Source organism: Corvus hawaiiensis, chromosome 18, assembly GCF_020740725.1.
Source record: "Corvus hawaiiensis isolate bCorHaw1 chromosome 18, bCorHaw1.pri.cur, whole genome shotgun sequence".
Classification (NCBI taxonomy): domain Eukaryota; kingdom Metazoa; phylum Chordata; class Aves; order Passeriformes; family Corvidae; genus Corvus; species Corvus hawaiiensis.
Window position 1 is genome coordinate 5,304,146 of NC_063230.1, and position 21,390 is coordinate 5,325,535.

Here is a 21,390-nt window from a genome sequence, read left to right on the forward strand (position 1 = left end):
AGTTTACTCAAGATCCGAGTGCAAGAGCTCTCGGAGGTACGTGCGGATCCAAACGGTGTCGGTTTCAGGAGCTGACTCTGTCTTTCAACAGCAGCAAAGCACGTGTTACATGTTAAGTGCCTTGGAAATACAATGAGGTGTTGGGATTGCACTGAAGTATTTGGAATGCCTCCAAGCTGCGCCCATGCTAAAGGAAAGGTTTTCTGCAAACTCTTCAGGCACCAAGCAGATTCCTCTTCCCTCAATCCCACACATATAGAAGTGTCTGTTAGTGCCAGGATAAGTTTGTGTATCTTAGGGCTGGCGGATGTGCTGAGCGATACATCTGTCTGCAGATATGCTACTGAGCAGCATGAGATGTGTGGCAAAGAGTATCGAGAGGCTGCCCAGCTGGCTCGAGCTATTAATTACTGGAATATCACAATAGCTGTGTGATTGATGCATGTCTATGGGGATAAATATCATGTAAGTCGTTGTCAAGGTTTTTCATGTGTTCTTTTTCATTTGTTAGTTACAGTCTTCCTGGCAAAAGTTACTGCACAATTCTAAACCATAATGAGGAAAAAAGCTCTCCCCGTGATGACTACCTGTTTGTAGTGGAAATGCTGTCAGCATTTGCAAGAGAGAAGATGATGATGTCTGACTTTACTTGGTGAAAAAGAAATTTGTTCCTGTGCATTTTGGCCCCCAGAGATGGTATCAGTAAAATTACACAAGGTCCCCCCCCACGCCCCCCACACACCTGTTAATCGGCATTTTTGAAGTACAGTCATTCTGGCAGGAATTCAGATCTAGAATGTATGAACACATTAACACCTTTCCAGAGCCCTTTTATCAGAGACAGTGTGTTCTCAAATAGGTCATAGAGACAACAGAAAAAGCAAGAATTAACAAGACATTTCTGTGTAGCCGAAAGTAATTTACTGGCTGGTCTTGCTGCAGAAGTAAAATCATTTTGATAAGAAGTTTCCTGTTTAAGTAGACATTTGACTATGTGTCCTTTGGCTTTAAGGAAGTCTTAAAATCCTTTCCTAGTTGCTTAGCTGTCTGGGTGGTTTTTATTACTTTGAAGTTAGGCTTTATCTGCTGGCTTCATTCACAGACTAGCTGGCTGCTTATCACATCTGTGGATCAAATCTTCAAAGGTTTTGTCTGAAGAGTTGGGATTTATGAGGTCACGTGGAATGCCCCTCGGAGGGCATTCAGCCCATGGCAGCAGAACTGTGGGGAAAGGCTTTTGTGTGTAAGTGATAGAGGCGGGAGGGGCTTGGGCTGCACGGGAGGTGTTGTGTGTGTGGTGGGGAGGTGCTGATAGCCAGAGAAGCGCAGGATTGCGAGCACTGGCCCCTTTTCAGCACGCAACATATAGAGAATGTGGGAGACCAGAGCGCATTCCTAGACACAGACTCACCGTGTTGCTGCTTCCAGTAGAGCTGTGTGAAATGTCAGAAGGAATTAGACCCGTGCTGGAACTGACAAGCACATCGGGCTCTGCAGCACTAGGCTTCACTGCACTTTTACAGCCAGGCTTACCTACACTGAATGGGGAAAATGGAGATTTTTTTTTCCCTTCAGAAAGATGGCTTCTTATTAAAAATTAAATTTTAAAAAAAGTTTTAAAAAGGAGTAAAAAAGAATGCTAAAAGCTGCCTAGGTTTCTGCGCACTTCAACAGCGAGCAGCAGCTGTCAAGTCTGCAGCCAAGACTGCCTTGTTCCAGCCCTAAGCATCCCTTAACAGTGTGCCAGCTGAGATGAGCATCTCCAGGAAAAGCACATTTGAGTGCTCTTGCCTCTGGAACAGAGCATGGTTTTCAGGCTGTGTTCAGGCATGCCAGGCTTTGCTGACTACAAAAATGGGCAGGCTCAGTGCAGCGGAATATGTTTGTTGCATTTTTGCGTGTCTTGCGAGCAGCTTTAGCTGATTAGGTCACTGGAGATTGTGCTTGGCTTCAGACAAGCACAATGATACAACTGTATGTGCTGTGAGCAGGAGAGAGTACTCCGTGCTGATTTATGCCTATCAGCTTCCATTCAGGAGATGATGATTCAGTTAAAGGATTGTAATGATTTCTTAAAACAGTATTGGAAAGAAAGCAGTTTTTCCTTGGATGAAGCACACTGTGAGTTACCTCCTGCAGCAAGGTGAACGGATTGTACGTGCTGTAAAGGCAGGATAACCCCACTCACTGTGAAGGGTTTAGGAATGTACATAGTTAATTTGATATATTTGGAGATGTGGCTCATTGCTGTCTTTGACTTCTCCATTAGAACGTGCGGCTGCTGCAAAGACAAGTTTCACGTGTGTGTGCTTGTATTCTTTGGCCAAAGCTGCTCTCTTTCAGCACTAAGTACGCAGCCCCTCTTTGGGTCAGAGCACCAACCCTGTGAAGGAGCGAGAGCCTGTGGAGGCTCTGGAGCCGCTGCTGTCTGCCTGCCATGGCTCCTCCTCCCCTCCCACCCTTGGGTGGAACCAGAGAAGGGAAAACTTGCCAGTAGTTAGCAGGCAGCAGAGCTCGCGGAACTACTGCAGCAGCATGTCCCACTAGCCCGGTTAGCAGTGATTCTGTCCTTCCCGAGGTGCTGCTGCTGCTGCTGAGCACAGGAGAAGATGGTTATAGCAATGGGAGCCAGGAAAAATCTGAAAAGGAATGAGCATCCAGGAGACCTGGCATTCCTTGGGCAGCTTCAAAGGGAGGTGAAGTATCTGAATCAGCACAAGAGTAAATGAGCACTGGCTGCTGCCATGTTGGCAGAACAGAGCTGTTCAGAGGCAGTTGGACAAGTTTGTGGCTGATCCGGTTTATCCAGTGTTGAAGATGGGAAGTTACTTGTCTGCTCCAGCTTACTTCGCTCCCAAGGATCCTTTTCGGTAAGTCTTGCATAGGATTAGCAGTGGGCCTCCAAAGTGTGGTTTCCCCCCTGCGATGCCATCCTAAGCAGTCTGTGTGTGAGGCTGGAAGAATGAGGTCCCATGCTCGTGTGCCAGAAACAGCTGGCCTCAAACTGGGATCCCATATTGCTTCGAGGAGGTGACAGGGAAGATTCTTATTGTCAGTCCCTTCCTAGCTCCCTAGTTTGAGGGAACAGCTCCAATGTGCGCGTAGCCAGGCAGGCTCCCTTCCAGAGAGCACTAGATATGCCGCTGTACCCTGTGCCCCTGTGCTTTGCTCACCAGCAGAGGAATGAGATTAATGTGGCTGCTGCTGCTTCTCTTCCAAAGCTCCTTGTGTCTGGATGAGGTGAGGTGCTGCTGTGGGAGTTCAGGAGGGTGATGTAATCTGCAGCAATGCAGCACATAATCCTGTTTGAGAAAAGAAACCAGGTACTTTGCAGGTAACTAGGGATGAGCAACACACTTTCCTTACATGGAAAGGATACTTTGGTGATATTTTGGTTAATTCAACTTTTATTCGGTTTTGGTCCAGTTGAACAAATGAGAATTGAGAAGGGTGATAGTTCCAGAGTAACACTTTGGTTGCGTTGCATCTCCCCAGTGAGAAAAGTCAGTGGGGCTGAACACAGCCAGGCTGGTGATTGACACTGATGTGCTGATTAGGTGGACGGATGAGGGAAGGCACAGCTTGCACTTTCATTGTCTCCCTCCTATCCCCTCTGCTCGGGTTTGCTTGTTATTGATCCTATTCTGCAAACACTGTTGTACTGATTTGGGAGTAAGAAGCCTTTTGGTAAAACAGTCTAGGTTAGGAGTAAATAACTGCTGCCCAGTTGCTGAGCTTCTTTAGGCGACTTTGTGAAACAGCAGCTGCTTTCAGAAGAAAGAAAGTGAGCAGACACTCGTTATTTGTAATATGTGTAGGATATTATGCTGAACCATAGATACACCTTCTCCTGAATGTGTGGAAATGGTTTTGCATAGTCAGAATTTAATCACTCTGTCTTTCTAGTAGTCTGTTTTCTAGCGTCTGTTTTTCTTTGTCTGGTGTCTCTTACGTAGCCAGTGCACACACTGCTGCTAAGCCCGGGTGAGTAAGCCTTTGGGTTAGCTACAGGCTGGGGTAATGCTTTATTCTGCAGCTCTCTGCCTGACTGTCCTCTCCCTGCCCTGCCTGCAGAATTGGAACCACGGCTCTCCTGAGCTTGTCTAGCGTAAACTGATCTGGCCTGACAGTGTGTGTGAGGGGGGCATCTGGTTAATGAGCCCTTCTCAAAGGGATCTGTCTCTTCAATACTGGGGAAATCTTTGCTTCCATGAAGGTATTGGCTTTCATTTAGCTGTAAAACAGATGCCACATCAATTGAAACCATGCTGGTTACCTGTTGTGACCTGATCCTCCTACACCCCCCCTAAAACCAAGAGTCCGTGGAGCAGTGATTTGTGAGCTCTTTCTGCAGTTGCTGTGCTGCAGAGCATCAGGGCTGAACTCTGCATCCAGGTGCTGCCTGTAGTCCCTGGAGGATGGCTGTGGGAGGCAGATTAATTTATTCTGTACAGCCAAAACTGGGAAGTGAAGAATCATAATGTCTGGTCTGTATAATCAGAGTAGGGTTCTGCAGCTCTGAAAATGGTGGCTGGGCAGCAAGAGGAAGCACGTCAGGTACGGCTGTTACCATTCCTCCGTGAAACTTGATTACCATGGTTTGCTATTCTGTAATAAGAATAATCTAGGAGAAGATTAGTTGTTTCTAATCTATAAAAGATAGAGGAGCATGGCATACTCCTTTCCTTTGGTTGTGGTGACTGGCAAAGGTTAGCTTCCTTAATACTTGTAGCAGTAATTGCATTCCTGTCTCAGCTGATGTGAACCTTGGTGCAATGGCACAGCTCCAGTGAGGCAGGAGAGGAAGAAATGGCAACTCTTGTATCTTCTGGGATAAAATTCTGACATATCTCTTCAATGAGAGCCTTGTGGAACAATCACGTGATGCTTTTATCATTTGGTGAAGGCATTGAAGCCATCCATACCTGTGCTGTCAGACAGTTTCCCACACCTGTCAAAACTAAAGCCTTTTCAAGGTTACAGAATGCATGGTAAGTAACAAAGGTGCTGTTTGGCATCATGGGCTGGAGCCATGTCCTGTTCCTGGCGGTGAAGCAGCCAGTTAGACCCATTCCCAGCTTCCAGCCTCTCCAGGGCTGCTTGCTCTATTCCTGTTGCCTCATTGCCCAGGGTGGGGTTCTGAGCCTTAAGCTGCAAACTCGTCCTGCCCAGATTTGTTTAATTACATAGCAGAGAACTGACTGCTGGCTCCACCTCCTCACCTTCATTTTGCTATGGGTGTATTCCAGATTAGATACCAGTGCTTACTTCCGGATGGAAGCAAACTTAACTAAGTGCTCTAAGGTTGAATCAAACCATTTAGTACTAGAGGAAGGGTAAAGGGAAGACAAATGCACATGATCCCATGGAGCCCACCTAAACAGAATTGCAGTCTGTATTGCTTTTGCAGAAATTTTACATTTACTTAGGGAGAAAAAGGAAGTGTGAAATTGAAGAGGGGTGAGGAGGGGAAGGTGATGTGCTTAAAAACAAATAAGTGACCCACCTGCTTGGAGAGAACACAGACAGAAAGTCAAGTCCTGAATTTCTGGTGAAGCAGTCTCCAGCACTGCTGTCTGCATCCCAAGTGCAGGCCTGGTCACAGCTCCCTGTTTGAAGATGTAATCACTCCTGGAGCACAAACACTGGTATAGGCATGCATGGAGGAGTTGGATAAGTCTGAGGGATCCGATTTGTCAGTACTTAGCCAGATATTCCTGCCACAAAATGATAGAAATCTTTGCTGTTAGTCTCCACTTGCTCTTTTTTCCCTCCCACTCACCTACTTGCTCATTCAGCATGGGGTATTTACTGCAAATGGAAGCCAAAGGCCAGTGGTTGAAGGCAGAATGCACTGGGATGCCCTCTGGGTCTCTTGCATACCAGGAGCAGGGTGTAACCATGACAGTGCCCCCAGACTGGGACTGTAGTGATGTAGGAACCATGTGCAGCAATCTTAAATTACTGCTCCCTATGCTTCACACAAAATTGGCAGGGCCTCTTGCATATGCTGGCGTTCTTTCCCATCACTTGGAGGGGGGACAGGATTTGATGCTCCTCAGCTGGGATAACAAACACTACAAAAGCCAAATACATTTTAAGGAGCAATCTTCCTGAGGGGAGGGTACAGCACTGAATACTCCATGAGGTGTGTTTTTCCCTAAAGCTTACAAGCAGCTTTACCTTGTTGCTTTGCAGTCTCTTGAGATGGAGCAAGTAACTCTCTCCATATTGGAGCATGACCAGCTTCACATATCATCACGCTCATTACAAGCTGGTGGAGTTTACAAGGAATGTCTTTGGCACAAATAAGCTTCCAGAAAGCTTGTGAGAGGTGAAGTCAACTGTAGCTCTCATCTTAGCCCTGGGAGCATGTAAAAAGTGCTCCTCCAGTGCCACCAGCAGTCTCCAGCATACTGGGTGCTGAGGGAGACTGGCTGTCCGGAGAGACACCCACCTAAACCCCCATCTCCCTGCAGTGGTTCCCCCCCCAGTGTAGTAACTGAGACAGGTGTTGGGGTAAGGGGCAGAAGAAACGCTTCTTCCCATATATGGGAAAACATCGTGCTGATGATCGCATTGATCCTCAAGGTGTTTCTTTGAACCAGTTATTGGTGACTAACCTGCTTTGGATTCTGCCCTCAGAAATGGCCAGTGCCAGATTTATTTTCCTTTTAAAGTCTGAGAGCATGCTGCCCAGGGCTAATGGAATAATCCTTAGTGATGCAACTGCTGTCTGTGCCTTATCTCTCCAGTAAGTTACACCTCCATGCTGCTGAAGTTAAACTCCCTTGCCCAGTGCATCTTGCTGAGGCAGGATTATTTTGTATTTAGCAAACCTGGGTTCTGTTTGTGATTTGCTAGAAGATATCTGCAGTAGAATTGCTGCATTTTTTTCCTTGATTTTTTTTTTTTTTTCTGGGGGGAGGAGGGGGAAGTTTGTTTCTTGAAAGGACGTTAATAGAGGATTAATAATGGTTGCTTGTTGAAATAGAGGCTGACTGATATGTGAAGGATTTCGGGATTCTCTTAATGAAATCAGAGAATTAATTTTATTTAGGGTTTTTTTGGTGTGTTGCTTGTGGTGTTTATTTTCTCATGCACTGTCATCAGCAGAAGGGAGAACAATTGGCTGAGAGAGGTGGACTTTCATCACAGTTAATTGGTGGATGCAGTAAGTATATGGAGCTCAGGGGATGAACTGCTTTGAAAACTCTCCCTCAAATGCACAGTGCTGCAGTTTACCTTTTGGGAGAGGTCTGCTTACAGATCAATAGAAAAGCTTTCCAGAAAGGTTGGTGCAAAACTGGCTTTGCATTTCAAAGGGAAGTGGATCCTGCCTCTCTGTCCCGCTTCCTAAACTGGGTGAGGAGGCAGGTGCCCTGGCACAAGACAGGTGATGCTATAGAAACACTAAGTAGAAACAGAGCAGAGCTCTATATGCTGGGTAGCTCTGCAGCTGGAAATTTGCATCCAGAAAGAGGGAGAAAGTAGAGGAGCAAAATTTACAAAGCAGAATTTATAAACCTACTGATGTGTTTCAATGTGTGGGATTTGTTTTAAACTTTGGAAGCTTCTTTTTCTTTGTGCTGGTTGATTTCACCTCTCCTTACAAACCTTGGGTTTGGTGCTAATTTTCAGTTCAAAGAGCACTGGGAAGTGGAAGGGTTTAGTACATCCATAACTGGCAGACCTACCTGGTGGTGAGCTGCTGCTGGATGTCTGTGTTCTCCATGCAGGAAAGGACCATTGATTTGTGACTTGTTGCCAACTGGAACTTTGTTCCTTTGTTTCCTTCAAGGTGCTCTGAATGCCAGGATCCCCTCACTAACTGGTACTATGAGAAAGATGGGAAGCTGTACTGTCACAAAGACTACTGGGGGAAGTTTGGGGAATCTTGCCATGGCTGCTCTCTGCTGATGACTGGACCTGTGATGGTAAGGACTTTGAAGGACTCCTGCTTGGAGGCAGGACGTGCCTGCCTCCAACTCCTCAAACTTACTTGGGAGTTGTCTTAGGTATTCAGATAACCAAATAAACTGAGGATAATAATCTCCTTGTTACTCTAATCTCAGATTAGAAATGAAGATTGTGTGTTCATCTTCTACATAAAGATTAATTTTGAATGGGGGTAGCTGTTAAAAGGAGGGCGATGTGAGGATCTGAAGCATATGAACAAATAAGGTGCTGAAAAGTACAGACCTGAGAAGTAGAAAGGTGATTCAGGGGACATCTGTTCAGTTTCTGTAGCACAGTGCCTCAGTGTCTCCACGGGGTGATTTTCCACTGCAGTGTGGAGTCAAAGCTCTCGGCCCAGGATAAGCAGCAGGTTCTGGCTGTGGGAAGGTTACCATCCAAGTCCCACCTGGGTTGTGGCCAGAGTGCTTTTTCAGGCTGATGGTGTCTTGAAGCAGTGTTAGCCCCAACTGCTTTGATGCACTGAACTCTGCCTGCACGATATGGGCTCACCTAAATGTTCCCCTCCTGCACAACCTTGAAAATATTTAAACTTTAAAACTGCCAAGAATGAAACATAACCATTATTTTTCTAGAGCCTAAATAAAAAGCAGAATGGTACTCAGTAATATGATTGCTAACTCAAAAGGAAATACTGAGAAATGTGCAGACAGTTTCTCATTGCCTGCAAAAGTCTTTGCATAATACTGTCACTAAAGGAATTCTCATAAGGAAAATAGAAAAACAGACTAATTAATAAAAATATTCTTTAAAGGATTTATTGTCTCAGTTTGTACTTTTTTTTCTGTCAGCTGGCTGGTTAAATATCTGAATTTGTGCATTGCCTGTCTGCCAAAAAAAAAGCCCTTTCAGCTTTATTAATTCAGGCATAACGTTAGTTATCTTGCCAAGAGCAACTGAACAGGAAGGTTTAATGCCTTGTTTACTAGTCTGAAGCAGACTATCAACTATTTTTGATAGTTGAACAGCTGCCAAATACAGCAGAGGTTCCTGGGACACAAGCTTTGCTTAGCTTGTTGATGTGTTTGTTTTGGAGTTCTGCAAACAAGGTGCCAATGATGGGGTTCAGGAAAGACAGAATGGACTAATATAACTCTCCAGTAAAAAACTGCCACTTACCTTAGAGACTTGAATGTGAATGAACATGTTAATTGGAGAGGCTAGCAGGAGCTGCATCTGCTGATGGGTTTTGGCCCTCCTAAGCTACTCCCTTTTCTGTCTGTAGGTGGCTGGCGAATACAAGTATCACCCCGAGTGCTTTGCTTGTATGAGCTGCAAAGTGATCATCGAAGATGGGGACACTTATGCACTGGTGCAACATTCCACTCTCTACTGGTAAGAGGAGCTGAACGTAGCCACAGAGCTGCTCCCTGCTGAGTGTAAGCTGAGTGCAGCTGGCTCAGAGTGGTTCAGCTGAATGCTACTCTATGGAATGCCAGGAAGCTGCCTTTGAGGGAGGGAAGAAGTAGTGGTGTGAACACTAAAACTATGGCTTGTGGTCAGTGAGAGAGCTCAGACATGTGAGTTTGGCAGGGAGGGATGGGACATTGCCATAATGACTTTTTTCACTTCTTCCAGTGGAAAATGCCATAACCAGATTGTGCTGACACCGATGATAGAAAAACACTCCACTGAGTCTCTGCGTGAGCAGCTGCCCTATACACTGACCCTCATCTCCATGCCAGCAGCCACGGATGGCAAGAGGGGGTTCTCTGTGTCTGTTGAAGGTGGCTGCTCCAGCTATGCCACTGGTGTCCAGGTGAAAGAGTGAGTATGACTGGATTGTGTGCAACGTACATGTTTGTGCAGAGGGAGCTGGTAAAAATCCTGCAGCACTGTTGTCCTGAGGGAATCTTGGCATTACAGGGACGTATGTGGGCTAATAGTCATTTGTGTTTCATCTTCAGTCTTGTGACAGCCTTAACTGATAATTGTATCTCTCAGTGCTGTCTCCTTCAGTGAACACAAAACATTTGAACTATCAATTTTACCACTGGTGATATGAAGCGCTCTCTCCACACCTGCTCAGACCTAAGCACTTGGTGTAATAGTAGCTCCCCATGTTGGTAGATTAGCATTGTTTTATTTCAAAATATCAATATGAAGGGGAGCATATTTTTGATAATTTTGGCTAAACTGACTTCCCATACAGACTGTAATTCCCATATTTAGAGTTAACAGGATGCACATCAGCCCAGATGTCCGAAATGCCATCCACCCTGCAGATCGTATCCTGGAGATCAATGGAGCTCCTATTCGCACATTACAGGTGGAGGAGGTGGGTGGAGTTCTATTCTGAAGCCTCCTTCTCCTCTGCCTTCCTGCATCTTTTCTCTTTCCTGACACTGTTCTCCCACCCTACATACAGTGTGTGTACACTACTAGTACTCGTGCTGACAGTAGGAATCAACATGAAGACAAGCTTTGCCTTCCAGCTGGAGAGGAAAATGTAACAGATGGAAATGCAATTAGGATTCAGTCCTGATTTTGTGGCATTCAAACGTGAAGGGAGGTAATAGGAAAAGTCTAGGGCTGTGACAGAGGACAGGGAGGCTGTGAAGACTTTACCATGTACTGCTGGTGAAGTGCACAGTTCTGATCCTTTTAGAGGCACTGATAATACAAGGGCCCAGCTGATCCTAGGTATGTTTCCCATTGCAAAATACCTATTTGCTGTCTGTATTTACAAGTAGATGCTTTCTACAGATATCAGGTGATGCTGCAAGAGTGTAGGGTGGGGTACCATTACCTTCACTTCCCAAGGGTTTTATTTACTGTTGGTGCTGAAGAGAACATGAGGAGCACAAGGCATCTCTCAGATAAATTTCCATGTAGCTCTTGCTAAGCTATTTTTTGCAGCACTGTTCAAGGTGGAAACTTGTGTAGTTTTTGAACACTTCTCAGAAAAAGAAAAGTATTTAATAGAGTCATAAAATACCAGACTGGAAAGCACCTCAAGGATCATCTGGTCCAATCTTTCTTGGCAAAAGCACTATCTAGAGCACTATGTCCAGCTGAAACATAAACGTGTCCAGTGTTGGGGAATCCACTGCTTTGCTGGGAAGATTATTCCAAGGGCTGATTGTTCGTTGTAAAAAACTATCTTTGTGTCTACCTGGAATCTTTCCAGGATTAATTTGTACCCATTGCCACTTGTATTTTCCATGTAACTCCTTGTAAAAAGGGAGTCTCCATCTTCTTTGTAGCCACTCTTTAAATACTGGAACATGGTGATAAGGTCTCCTGTAAGCCTTCTTTTCTCAAGGCTGAACAGACCCGGTTCTCTCAGCCTTTCCTCACGTGGCAGCTTCACAACCTTCAGTCATCTTTGTGGCCCATCTCTGGACCCTCCCCAGCCTGTCCACATCTTTTTTATATAGGTTACTTGTAGCTGACCAGAAAGAAGTATTGGATAACATCAGGAACTTCTGTGTTGCCAGCTTGATTTGTTTGGTAGACAGTTGTGGTGCACACAACTAAACCACAACTATGGAGTGATCTCACTGAACTCTCTCTGATTCCTGAGGGCCATTCCCTGTGTCTCCTCTATCTCCTGTCATTTGCATTCCTCCTGCCTGCTGCTGTTCTGCCCTTTGGTTTGATTTCAGGTGGAGGAATTGATTCGCAAGACAAGCCAGACCCTTCAGCTGCTGATAGAGCATGACCCTGTCTCGCAGCGCTTGGACAGGCTTCGTTTGGACTCCCGTCTTCCCACCCACATAAAGACACCCATCTCCCCACGCTCCCTCTCTCCACTGGACATCAAGGAGAACCTGGAAGGAACACTCCGACGGCGCTCCCTCAGGTAAAGGCTTGGAAGCGCTGCCTCTGATCTATCTTGCCTTTGCCCTGTGCTCCTTGACTGGGCAGCTTAGGCCTTGTGATCACAATGACTGTAGGGACAGGGCTTATCTCTGATGTGAGCTGTGGTGTAAACCATTGGAGAAGTCATGGAGAGCTTGGGATTCTGCTATATATGTATACTCTCTCTCTATTCCCTTTCAGGATGACAAGCTTTCCTTAATAAAAATAAGGAGCTCTACTGTTAACAGAGAAAGGATACTAAGTTTCAGAGTTAGGAAATCTAAAGGTCAGGTTTTTACCAGCCTTAAATGACTGGGGAAGAACATGTCCTTAAGGGGAATCTGGGTGAGGCCTGGGACTTGGGAAAAAGTCTTTCTAAGACTGGAACGCTCAGTTGCTCATTTAGTCATTTACCAGTACTTTGTTCAGAGATATCAAGTAATGTGACTTCACAGCTTCCTCCCCTTGGTCTCAGAGCTCCACCTCAGACTGCCAGTGCAGGAGATGTTGTTGTTGTTAGGTAGCTCTGATTTGGAAGCTGCTCTGGATTCATAAGGAGCTTCCACAGTGCAGGGAGAGCATCTAGCTTTGGAGATAGTAAAAGCACTGGACCACATTAGAAACTGCTCCCTTAGCAGTGAATGATGGGGTATGCTGGACCAAAAGTTTCCCAGCAGATTCCCTGATCTTCCTGTCATCCTTGTTTTCCAGGCGAAGTAACAGCATTTCTAAGTCTCCCGGCCCCAGCTCTCCAAAGGAACCGCTCCTTCTGAGCCGTGACATCAGTCGTTCTGAATCCCTGCGCTCCTCTTCCAGCTGCTCCCAGCAAATCTTCCGGCCCTGTGACCTGATTCATGGAGAAGTTCTAGGAAAAGGATTTTTTGGACAAGCGATCAAGGTGAGGGAGGTCCTCAAACATTCATCAGTTATTTTGAGTACAGCAATGTCTGCCTGTCTTGGGATCCTTCACCATAGTCTTGGTGGTTTTGCCTTGCCAATAGTGATCAGTCTTGGATCTTCCCTGGTTTGCTCTGAGATCCATTCCCTGACCATGAGTGTCTCTGACTGCTGATGGTTTTGACTTTGTCCCCTTTGAATGTCAACCTTGGCCATACATGTTCATCTCCTGAGTCAGATTTAGCACTCCAGAGTGCCTGTCACAGCAACCTCCTGGGTGAGGTGGGGAGAACAGGGAACAGGCTACACTTTCCTCTTACGAGCATCTTTCTTATGATGGGGTGCATTCAGCGCAGCATTTCTTACCCACCCTTAGTGTGGCATATTTGGGGGCTTGCTAGGCTGATGTAGTGACCAAGTCTGAACCCCGGGCACAGCCTAAATGGCTAGTCAGCGTGGGGGTAGTGGTCAGGTCTTGTATGACTCTCACAGTTAAAATCTCAATCAGTAGCTCTTATCTTGACTGAGGGTACTCCAGCAGTTCTATCCCAACATTCCTGACAGCATCAGGGGGCAGCTTCTTCTGCCTTGTTAAGGTACTGTGAGTTCCTCAGTGCTCAGATTGCACTCACCATGGGATGGGACTTCTCCCCTTACACTGGTATGAGCTTGAGATGTCCAGCACAGGAGGTGATGAGCCAGCACTACAAACCCAGTGCTTGATCCATACTAATGAGCATGTTTCTCTTCTCCTCTACTCATAGAGAAATAACAGGTGCAGGTAAGTGGAACCTTTGCTCTGTCGCATGCTTTTGTCATCTGTGTCCCAGCAGTTACTGGCACAAAGGTGTTTCATTTCTGCTCAAATTACCCCATGGCCATCCTGTTCTGGTGCATGCTCTGGGAGTTAGATTTGCCTCCTAGGACTTCCATGTGACACTTGTTTCAGTTTTGCTGATACGTCAGCTTTAAGAATTCCACTTAGTCTTGCCTTTGTCTCTTCGCTTCCCTTTATCATTGGATATTAGAAGTCCCTGGCTTTCATATGCCTGGCTAAAACATGCAGTGTTCCCTGGCTCATTTCTTGTGTATGGATGCTTGATTTCAGATGAGAGCAGAAGAATATTGTATTCTTGCTTCTGTTGTGTTATTCCATGCACTCACATTCCACCTATGTCCAGCTTTGTTATGTCCATGGCTCCAAACAGAACTAGTTTGTCACAGTGTTTGCAAGAACTCATGAGCTTCCTAAATACAATAACTGGATCTTGTGTTCTGGATTTCAGTTTTAGAGGTTTTCTGAAGGATTTTTTTTTTTTTTTTTTTAAAGCTAGGAGGCAAAAAAGTGGCATTTTTCTTAAGCTTCACATTGACTGGGTGTGATGCAGCAAATACTGTATCTGGTCACATAATTCTCTTCTGATCTGAGAGACAAGGTGGTTGTTTAGTTCCCTGGAGATCTTAGGGAGCCAGAGCTGTCCAAGTTAAGCAAACGAAGAGGAGAGAATTTCCAGGAAAACATGCTCATAGGAATTTGGACCCTTTTTACTCCTGCACCCCATGCAAGCAAGCCTGAGCTGGTTACAAAAAACCTCCATAAGACAGCAAAATGCCAGGAACTAGTTGGAGACAGGCAAGCAGTTCTTGAGGAACTGGAAATGCTTTCCATGTCAAGAGCCAGGAAATTTATTACCTTATTATTATGATGGATTTCTCTGTGTTTTCCACTGTTCTAGGACATTCCTTGCAGGTTGAAACACACTGCTTGAAAGGAGCAAGGTAACATTAACTTCTTCCTGCCTTAACTGAACAGCCTGTGCACTCCAGTTCCACTTGCATGTGGATGAGATTCAGATTCCCAATAAAACCAAAGCATTTATAATGCAGTTTTGGGTTGTTTGGTTTGGTTTCTGATGTAAGTGAACATTGATTCCTTTGTTGATACAGAATGTAGTTGGTAAGCCTGCGTACAAAATGTGAGCATCCTGCTGGGGAAATGTGTTTCATAAAGGAGCTTTGAGGCATGCACCAGTGTGGAACTGGTGCCTTTGGAGGCTTTGGCAGCCCGTGTGCATGCTCAGCCCTGTGCTACCCAAACTGGAGCCTTCAAGTCTGGGTCTTGGCTTGATCCTCTGTCAGCTTTAGGTAGTTTCTGTTTCACATACAGCTTTGGTGGATCCCGAAATTTCCTCTGCTCTGAATTTCCTCCCATCTCTATTCTTCTCTGGATGGAGGGGAATGTTACACTTTTCCCAAAGAGTCACAGGAGCATTGGAGCTGTGTGTTCTTGAACCTTACCTGCAGTTGTGGGTTTTGTTTCCACCAGGTGACTCACAAAGCAACAGGAAAGGTGATGGTGATGAAGGAGCTGATTCGCTGTGATGAGGAAACACAGAAGACTTTCTTGACAGAGGTACGAGCAGATTTCAAAAAGCTTCTGAGCCAGTAGTGTGGTGGAACTCTCTCCCATCTTCTGCAGAGAGAGATCCTGCCAGCAACCTGGCAGGAATGAGGGTGCTGAGGAGGGAGACATTGCATAGGGAAAAGCTGACGTGAGCTGAATGTTTGCTGCAGTGAAGTGTGACTCATACTGGGCAACAGACATTGCTTCAGCTCCAGTTCATTAATTTTTCAGTGACAAGAGCAGCCTCAGTCTGAGACAAATTGATCTGTGCAGTACATAAAGGATTTATCCCTTGAGCCTTGTGCATAAGTACAAAGGATGAGGGCCAATATCTGTAAGATATTTAAGACTCACGCTGTATTTAAGGAAAACTATTTTCTTGGTGGCTGCTTACTATGTTTTTCAAAGTCAGATTTAGCTTAAAGGCAGCTCCCTAAACACCTGGTACTGCTGTTGTGGCCCTGACACATATAGCACAGACCCAATAGCTGAAAAGTTAGCTAAACTCAAGGGTGCTCTCCTTAAAGACTAAGATCAGGTTAATTGCACAGCATGAAAATGAAAAGGCAACAGTTAACTGACTGCCTTAAGGTTGGGGTTTGAGTGTTCTCTGTCACCCCAGAACAGAACTTTGAATACTGGAGTGCTTTTCACCACAGAATGGATCTGTCAGGACTTGTTCCATTCACTTTTTGGAGTGGGATGTGTCTGCTTGCAGGTGAAAGTGATGCGCAGCCTGGACCACCCCAATGTGCTGAAGTTCATTGGTGTGTTGTACAAGGACAAGAAGCTGAATCTCCTCACCGAGTACATTGAGGGGGGCACGCTGAAGGACTTCCTCCGCAATGCAGTGAGTATGGACACCTGGGAGACCTGCCCTCAGTGAGCCTGACTGTGTTGGTGGTTGTACCAGCCTTATGTACTTGTTGTTAGTTGTCTTTGGAGCTGTGTGGTAAAGCTGCTTCTTAGCTGTGGGTGAGCTTGAGGCAGGAAGCCTTTTCTTTCCAGGGCTGTATCATGTGTCTCTTGACTGCTGTAAGAGTCCCTGTTGTGAAGGAACTGCTGTCAACCATCTGGCTGGTAAGATAGTCCCTGACCATTGAGGATTTGTCTTTCAGGACCCATTTCCCTGGCAGCAGAAGGTCAGCTTTGCCAAAGGAATTGCCTCTGGAATGGTGAGTTGACTGTCACTTCCTCACAGAGCAAACTCAGGGGTCAGGGTTAGTGGCTTCAGCAGGGTGATGTATGAGGGGCTGTGGACACTGCCTGACTACTGGAATTGGGTTGTTGAGGCTGTAAATGCTCAACTGGGAATCCCTAACACCAGCTTTTCTCCTGTTCCAGGCTTACTTGCACTCCATGTGCATCATTCACAGAGACCTGAATTCACACAATTGCCTGATCAAGTTGGTGAGTTACACCTCTGTCCCCACAGCATGCTGCTCCTCTCCTTGGCATCTTCCTCCCTTGGTTTTCTCCACATGATGTTCCCTCTTTTGTCAAGGTGGAACTGATTTCAGAGAGGCTTTGTGCCCCAAGCAAAGGAGCTTCATTCTGACACATGATTTTCCAGACTGATGTAGCTTCACTGTTTCTGTGTTCTCTTACTACCTTTCCTTTGGTAGCAGCTCCTGTAACAGTCACCTTCTGAGAGTTAGTACAGCTCTGTTCTTTATCTCAAATATGAGATGTTCTCTGCAGCTCTTTCTGTTCTTTTAACCACTTGATGACTTTTTATTGGTACTCAAGATTCAGACAAGTGTGTAGGTGTGTGCACATGTGTTTTCTCTCTTTCTTAAATGCTGGGTCACAAGATTTTTGTGTAGCTTCATTCCCTCAAGCCTGCCCTTGTTCATTTGGCTTCAGACAACCCAGGATGAAAGTCCAAGTTAATTCCTGACCAGGTAAAAGAGGAAGATCTAAAAGGAAAGGTCCAGGTATCCCCTGGCAAGTGTAGCCACATTGATAGGATAAGTGCTAGCAACCACACAGGAAATAAGACAATGAAGGGAGGAAGTGATGAGTTGCGATCCTGAATTGGGTATTTTACACCTGTCTGGACATCTTGCTATGCTCATGTGGCTGCAGAAAACCTGGATAGTTGACCTTAGACTATAGTTGGTAGTGAACAGGAATTGCAGCCTCTTTGCTCCTGAAAGGAGCTGAAAATAATCAGTGGCTTGTACTAAATCCCCTGTGCAGGATAAGACAGTGGTGGTGGCTGACTTCGGTCTGTCTCGGCTGATTGTGGAAGAAAGGAAAAAGCCCACTTTAGAGAAGCCATCTGCCAAGAAACGAATGCTCCGCAAGAGTGACAGGAAAAAGCGCTACACGGTGGTTGGGAACCCGTACTGGATGGCCCCAGAGATGCTGAATGGTAAGAGTTCAGTAGCAAGGAGCAGGCCAGGAGACAGCCTGTGACAAGGTACAGAGATGACAGGATTACTGAAAGCTTCTGTGCCCCAGTAACAATCAAACCTTTCAGAGCCTGTGGTTTTAGACCTGCTAATGTGGAAGCTTATTTATACACACAGAGGCCATAGCTGCAGTCCTGCAGTACCTGACCTGGTAAGCCTTTGTACTAGCCCAGGTAACGTTTCTGGCTTGACAACAGGATTCTTCAGGAGGGCAACAGAAGGGATGAAGCTTATGTGTGCTGTTGCATAGATCTAGGGAGAGGCCATCTGCTGCCAGGTTTGCTGAAGCCTCAGGATTGAGGTGGGAGTTGTCCAAGTGCAGGGAAATCTGGTTTTTGGCATGCAGCCCTCAGTTGCATTAAGGTTGAGCTGTGACCCTTAAGAGGAAAAGCTGCCCCTGCAGGAGTTGAGGTGAGGGCAAAATACAGTGGATAAAATTTCTTTCTAACTAGCTGGTCTCTCTGACCAGGTTGGGCAGTTTGGTTGGCTGGGGTTATCAGCATTGTCCAGCGCAGTCTATTGGGGAAGGGAGGACTGGGCTCCTCTCCCCCCTCTCAGTTCTCCATGTTGCTTTCTTGTGTGCTGTTCTGTTTGCCTTTCCTCAGGGCCTCCAGTCCTAAAGGAGTCTGAGGCTGCTTCTCAGTTTGTCTCAGTCCTGGCATTTGTCAAGAAAACAGCAAGAGCATAGTCTGACATCACCTCTGAAAGCAAGGCTGTTTACCAGCTTCTGGCTTGGGAGGGGTGTGTCTGTAAGCAGAGCATGGCATGCTGGAGCCTGCCAGCTTTCCCAGGATCAAAGTGCTGCTGGTGTGTAATTTATTATCTCTGCAGTCACTGCAGCAGGGACTTGCTGGCTGCTGGGGACACTGAGCACTGGCTCCATGCACTAGAGATGCATGAGAACAGCAATCAATGGAAATGGGCAGAAGCTTTCCATAGTTATCCGTAGCATTTTCTCAGACCTGATACATAAGGTTTCCCAGTGTTGTCCTGTAATTCCCCAGTACAAGAGAGAAGTAGGGTTAAAATCTGTCGTGGCAGCGTAATGCAGTTGGTATATACATATCTTGGGGTGACTGACCCTGCTCAGGTTTAAGCCTTGCTTTGTCTCCTGTTTTAGGGCCCTCCAGGGAATAGGCTTAGTTAAGCTTTGTACTGGCAGCTCCTGAAATAGCAGGATGGGTAACTCTCTCTTCACAGACCTGAATGTCTCATGTTTCCTACAGGACAGAGCTACGATGAGATGGTGGACATTTTTTCATTTGGGATTGTTCTCTGTGAGGTAAGACAAGGACATTACATGGCATCTTTAATGGACCTTGTCCCCATCTCTGTGCACACATGGTATCGCCCAGATCTCTGTGTCTGAGTGTGCAGCCTGTGACCTAACAGCACATTATTAGTGAATTAGACTGGGAGAACAAGCTTACCTTGCCTCTGTTTCCTCAAGGAAGATAACTGTCTTGTAGTTTTTCTGGTCCCAGTTTCTTCCTCGTCTGTGGACATTCCTGAGTGCTTGAGCTTTTGGCCTGTGGATGTGAGGTGACAGAAATGGCAGCAGAAGGTGCTTGTCAGAAAGCCAAAGGTTTGAAGTGGCTCAGACCTTGAGCATGGACAATGGCAAAGGGCAACTTGCCCAAGGTTAATTCAAGGATGGACTTGTCATGAATAGAATAGTCTGGTGTGAAATGCAGAGGTTGCTCCTGGACTGAGAGAAGCTGTAAAAAAGTCATCAGGTTCTGGTTGAGCCCTGGTATCCATTTGAAATTAGATGTATTCCCTAGAACTGCAATACTTTTTTCTTTTTCTACTGCCTCATTAAAAGAACAATCAACTGCATAATCACAGCAAATTCAGGGCCTCCACTGGGGATGGCACTTCACTTCAAAGAAGTGGAAACAAAATCCTCTTTGCAGGTCGATTAATGAAGCTTGCACCCTGACGTCTGTTGGCTTAGTTTATTTCTGAGCCAGTGCAGAGTCTGACTGTTAAATCAGGCTTTTCTATCTGCAGAACAAAAAGCAGCACTTGAAAGCTGCAAGACCCTTATTTTCAGTTTAAAAGGTGTGTATGACAGTGGAAATACAGATGAAGGCAGGGTGTTATGTGTAACACAGCAGTTGCAGGAACACCAGGGGATGCCAGCAAGTTTCATCTTCTGGGTTTGGATGAAGAGGACAAAGAAAATGTCTGTGCATAAATCTTTGTGGCCTCATCTGGAGCTCTGTTTACACTGGGCCCTCCTCTCAGAGAATGTTGTGGTTGTGAGTGATAGATTTAGGAACTTGAAAAATCTGTATGTGGGATTAAAACAATTGTTTCATCTAGAAAAAAAGACAAATAAAAGGGTAGTAGCATATGAACATTTTCCTTGTCACCAAAATGATGCTAAAAAAAAAAAAAAAAAACCCCAACAAAAAACCAACATTAAACACTCAAACAGATAAGGAAATAAATGTGCCAAAATACATAATGGGTGTTTCTGTCTAGTTACAGGATGTGGTTGTTGTGCTGAGTTATTGGCATAGAAAAGCCAGAGTGGTTATAAATAACACCCTTTCTGTGATACCCAATGAGGCTTTAAACCTAATAACTCTGTCCATGTGAAAGTTTGTATTGACCTTGTGAGTCCAGATCACCCCAGAGCTCTCTGCTGTGGGCTCCTTTACTCCTTCTACACTTGTGCTGGAGGTGGTGAGCACTGGGGCAATGCTGGGGCAGGGCTTCCCTGTCCACCCAGCCCTTACCTGGCTCTCCTTTACCTGCAGCCTCCTGGGTGTCAGTAATGGTAGTTCTTAGTTGTCCCAACCCTCTGGCTCTGGTGGGGGTTGAATCTGTCACTGGCAGAACAACTCAGAATTAGGGGTGCTGTTGGCTTCCCAGCATTGCTTAGGACAGACTCTGTACCAAGGGGCTTTGCTGATGTTGTGGTAAGATGGTTAGAAAGAGGAGGTGATGCAGGTTGCCTTGATTACCTGCAGTCAGGAGGGGCTGCATCATCCCCTGCTGCAAGACACTGTCAAGCTCCCTGAGAGGGGCACATCATCCTGTGTCTTCTGGCAGAGAGACCCTGGACAGAAGGAGAAGGCATCTGGGACCTCCTTCACAGCCATGGACTTATTACCAGGTCTTGAAAAAGTTGCCAGTGAAGTTTGTCTGTACATAGTGCCATGAGCAACTGGCTTCATTGGAAAGGCGGAACAGTGTTTTTGTTCTTTCCACCATAATACTTTGAAGGAGCCCCTGCCTGATGCAGTTCCCTGTTTGTTAACACTCTGGAACTGGTGGAGTACTTACGTGCTTCTCTCATTTTTCCCTAGATCATAGGCCAGGTTTATGCCGACCCAGACTGTCTCCCACGCACACTGGATTTTGGCCTTAATGTCAAGCTGTTCTGGGAGAAGTTCGTTCCTCCTGATTGTCCTCCAGCCTTTTTCCCTCTGGCTGCTATTTGCTGCAGACTGGAACCAGAGAGCAGGTAGGTTTGGGGTCTGGAGGACTCTTCTTTGAAAGCCCTCAGGGTGTGTCTGTATTCCCATTGTGGAAGGACTGCTCTGCACAGAGGACAATTCCAGCCTTCTGTGGGAATGCTCAAAGGCTTCCATGAGTGGAGAGACTTCAGGCCCAACAGTTTGGGAGAGAGACTGCTGTATATGGTGGAGATCTGTGAAACAATTCCAAGATAGAGAGAGTAAAGGAGGAATGATTGTTCAGGATTTCTCAGGTACAAAAGTAGGGGCAGACTTTATTAGTAAGGTAAATACTTCATTTGATTTCAGTTACGAAACTTGTAGCTTCAGAACAGTGTTGCTGCCAAGTAGGTTCCGAAGAGCCAGACCTCCCACTGGCTCACTGGCTATAAAAACAGGTGGCCCATACAGATGGGGGCTT

The 21,390-nt window shown here is 45.9% G+C and overlaps 1 protein-coding gene and 1 long non-coding RNA gene across 4 annotated transcripts in view; one reads left to right on the plus strand and one right to left on the minus strand.

Annotated features, from left to right (window-relative positions):
• LIMK2 (LIM domain kinase 2) overlaps window positions 1–21,390 on the plus strand; it is a 31,073-nt gene that overhangs the window by 7,504 nt on the left and 2,179 nt on the right. The window contains exons 1-14 of one of the 2 annotated variants that reach the window (XM_048323026.1): window positions 2,787–2,870; window positions 7,802–7,937; window positions 9,203–9,312; window positions 9,556–9,744; window positions 10,150–10,255; window positions 11,586–11,782; window positions 12,493–12,679; window positions 15,005–15,091; window positions 15,801–15,932; window positions 16,201–16,257; window positions 16,427–16,492; window positions 17,285–17,459; window positions 18,726–18,781; window positions 20,820–20,977. In XM_048323026.1, coding sequence (XP_048178983.1) covers window positions 2,818–2,870; window positions 7,802–7,937; window positions 9,203–9,312; window positions 9,556–9,744; window positions 10,150–10,255; window positions 11,586–11,782; window positions 12,493–12,679; window positions 15,005–15,091; window positions 15,801–15,932; window positions 16,201–16,257; window positions 16,427–16,492; window positions 17,285–17,459; window positions 18,726–18,781; window positions 20,820–20,977 — 1,709 coding nt within the window. In that variant the 5' untranslated portion in view covers window positions 2,787–2,817. Of the gene's footprint in view, window positions 1–2,786; window positions 2,871–7,801; window positions 7,938–9,202; window positions 9,313–9,555; window positions 9,745–10,149; window positions 10,256–11,585; window positions 11,783–12,492; window positions 12,680–15,004; window positions 15,092–15,800; window positions 15,933–16,200; window positions 16,258–16,426; window positions 16,493–17,284; window positions 17,460–18,725; window positions 18,782–20,819; window positions 20,978–21,390 lie in introns of those variants that run through there. The other variant, XM_048323025.1, reaches the window with a different exon arrangement.
• On the minus strand, window positions 899–20,821 carry LOC125335419. Of its 2 annotated transcripts, XR_007207448.1 has the most exons (3): window positions 18,930–20,821; window positions 5,507–5,717; window positions 899–3,302 (listed from the first exon to the last, which is right to left on the minus strand). It is a non-coding gene; the product is annotated as an uncharacterized LOC125335419 (long non-coding RNA). The 2 variants fall into 2 exon arrangements; XR_007207447.1 differs by having other exon boundaries at window positions 899–5,717.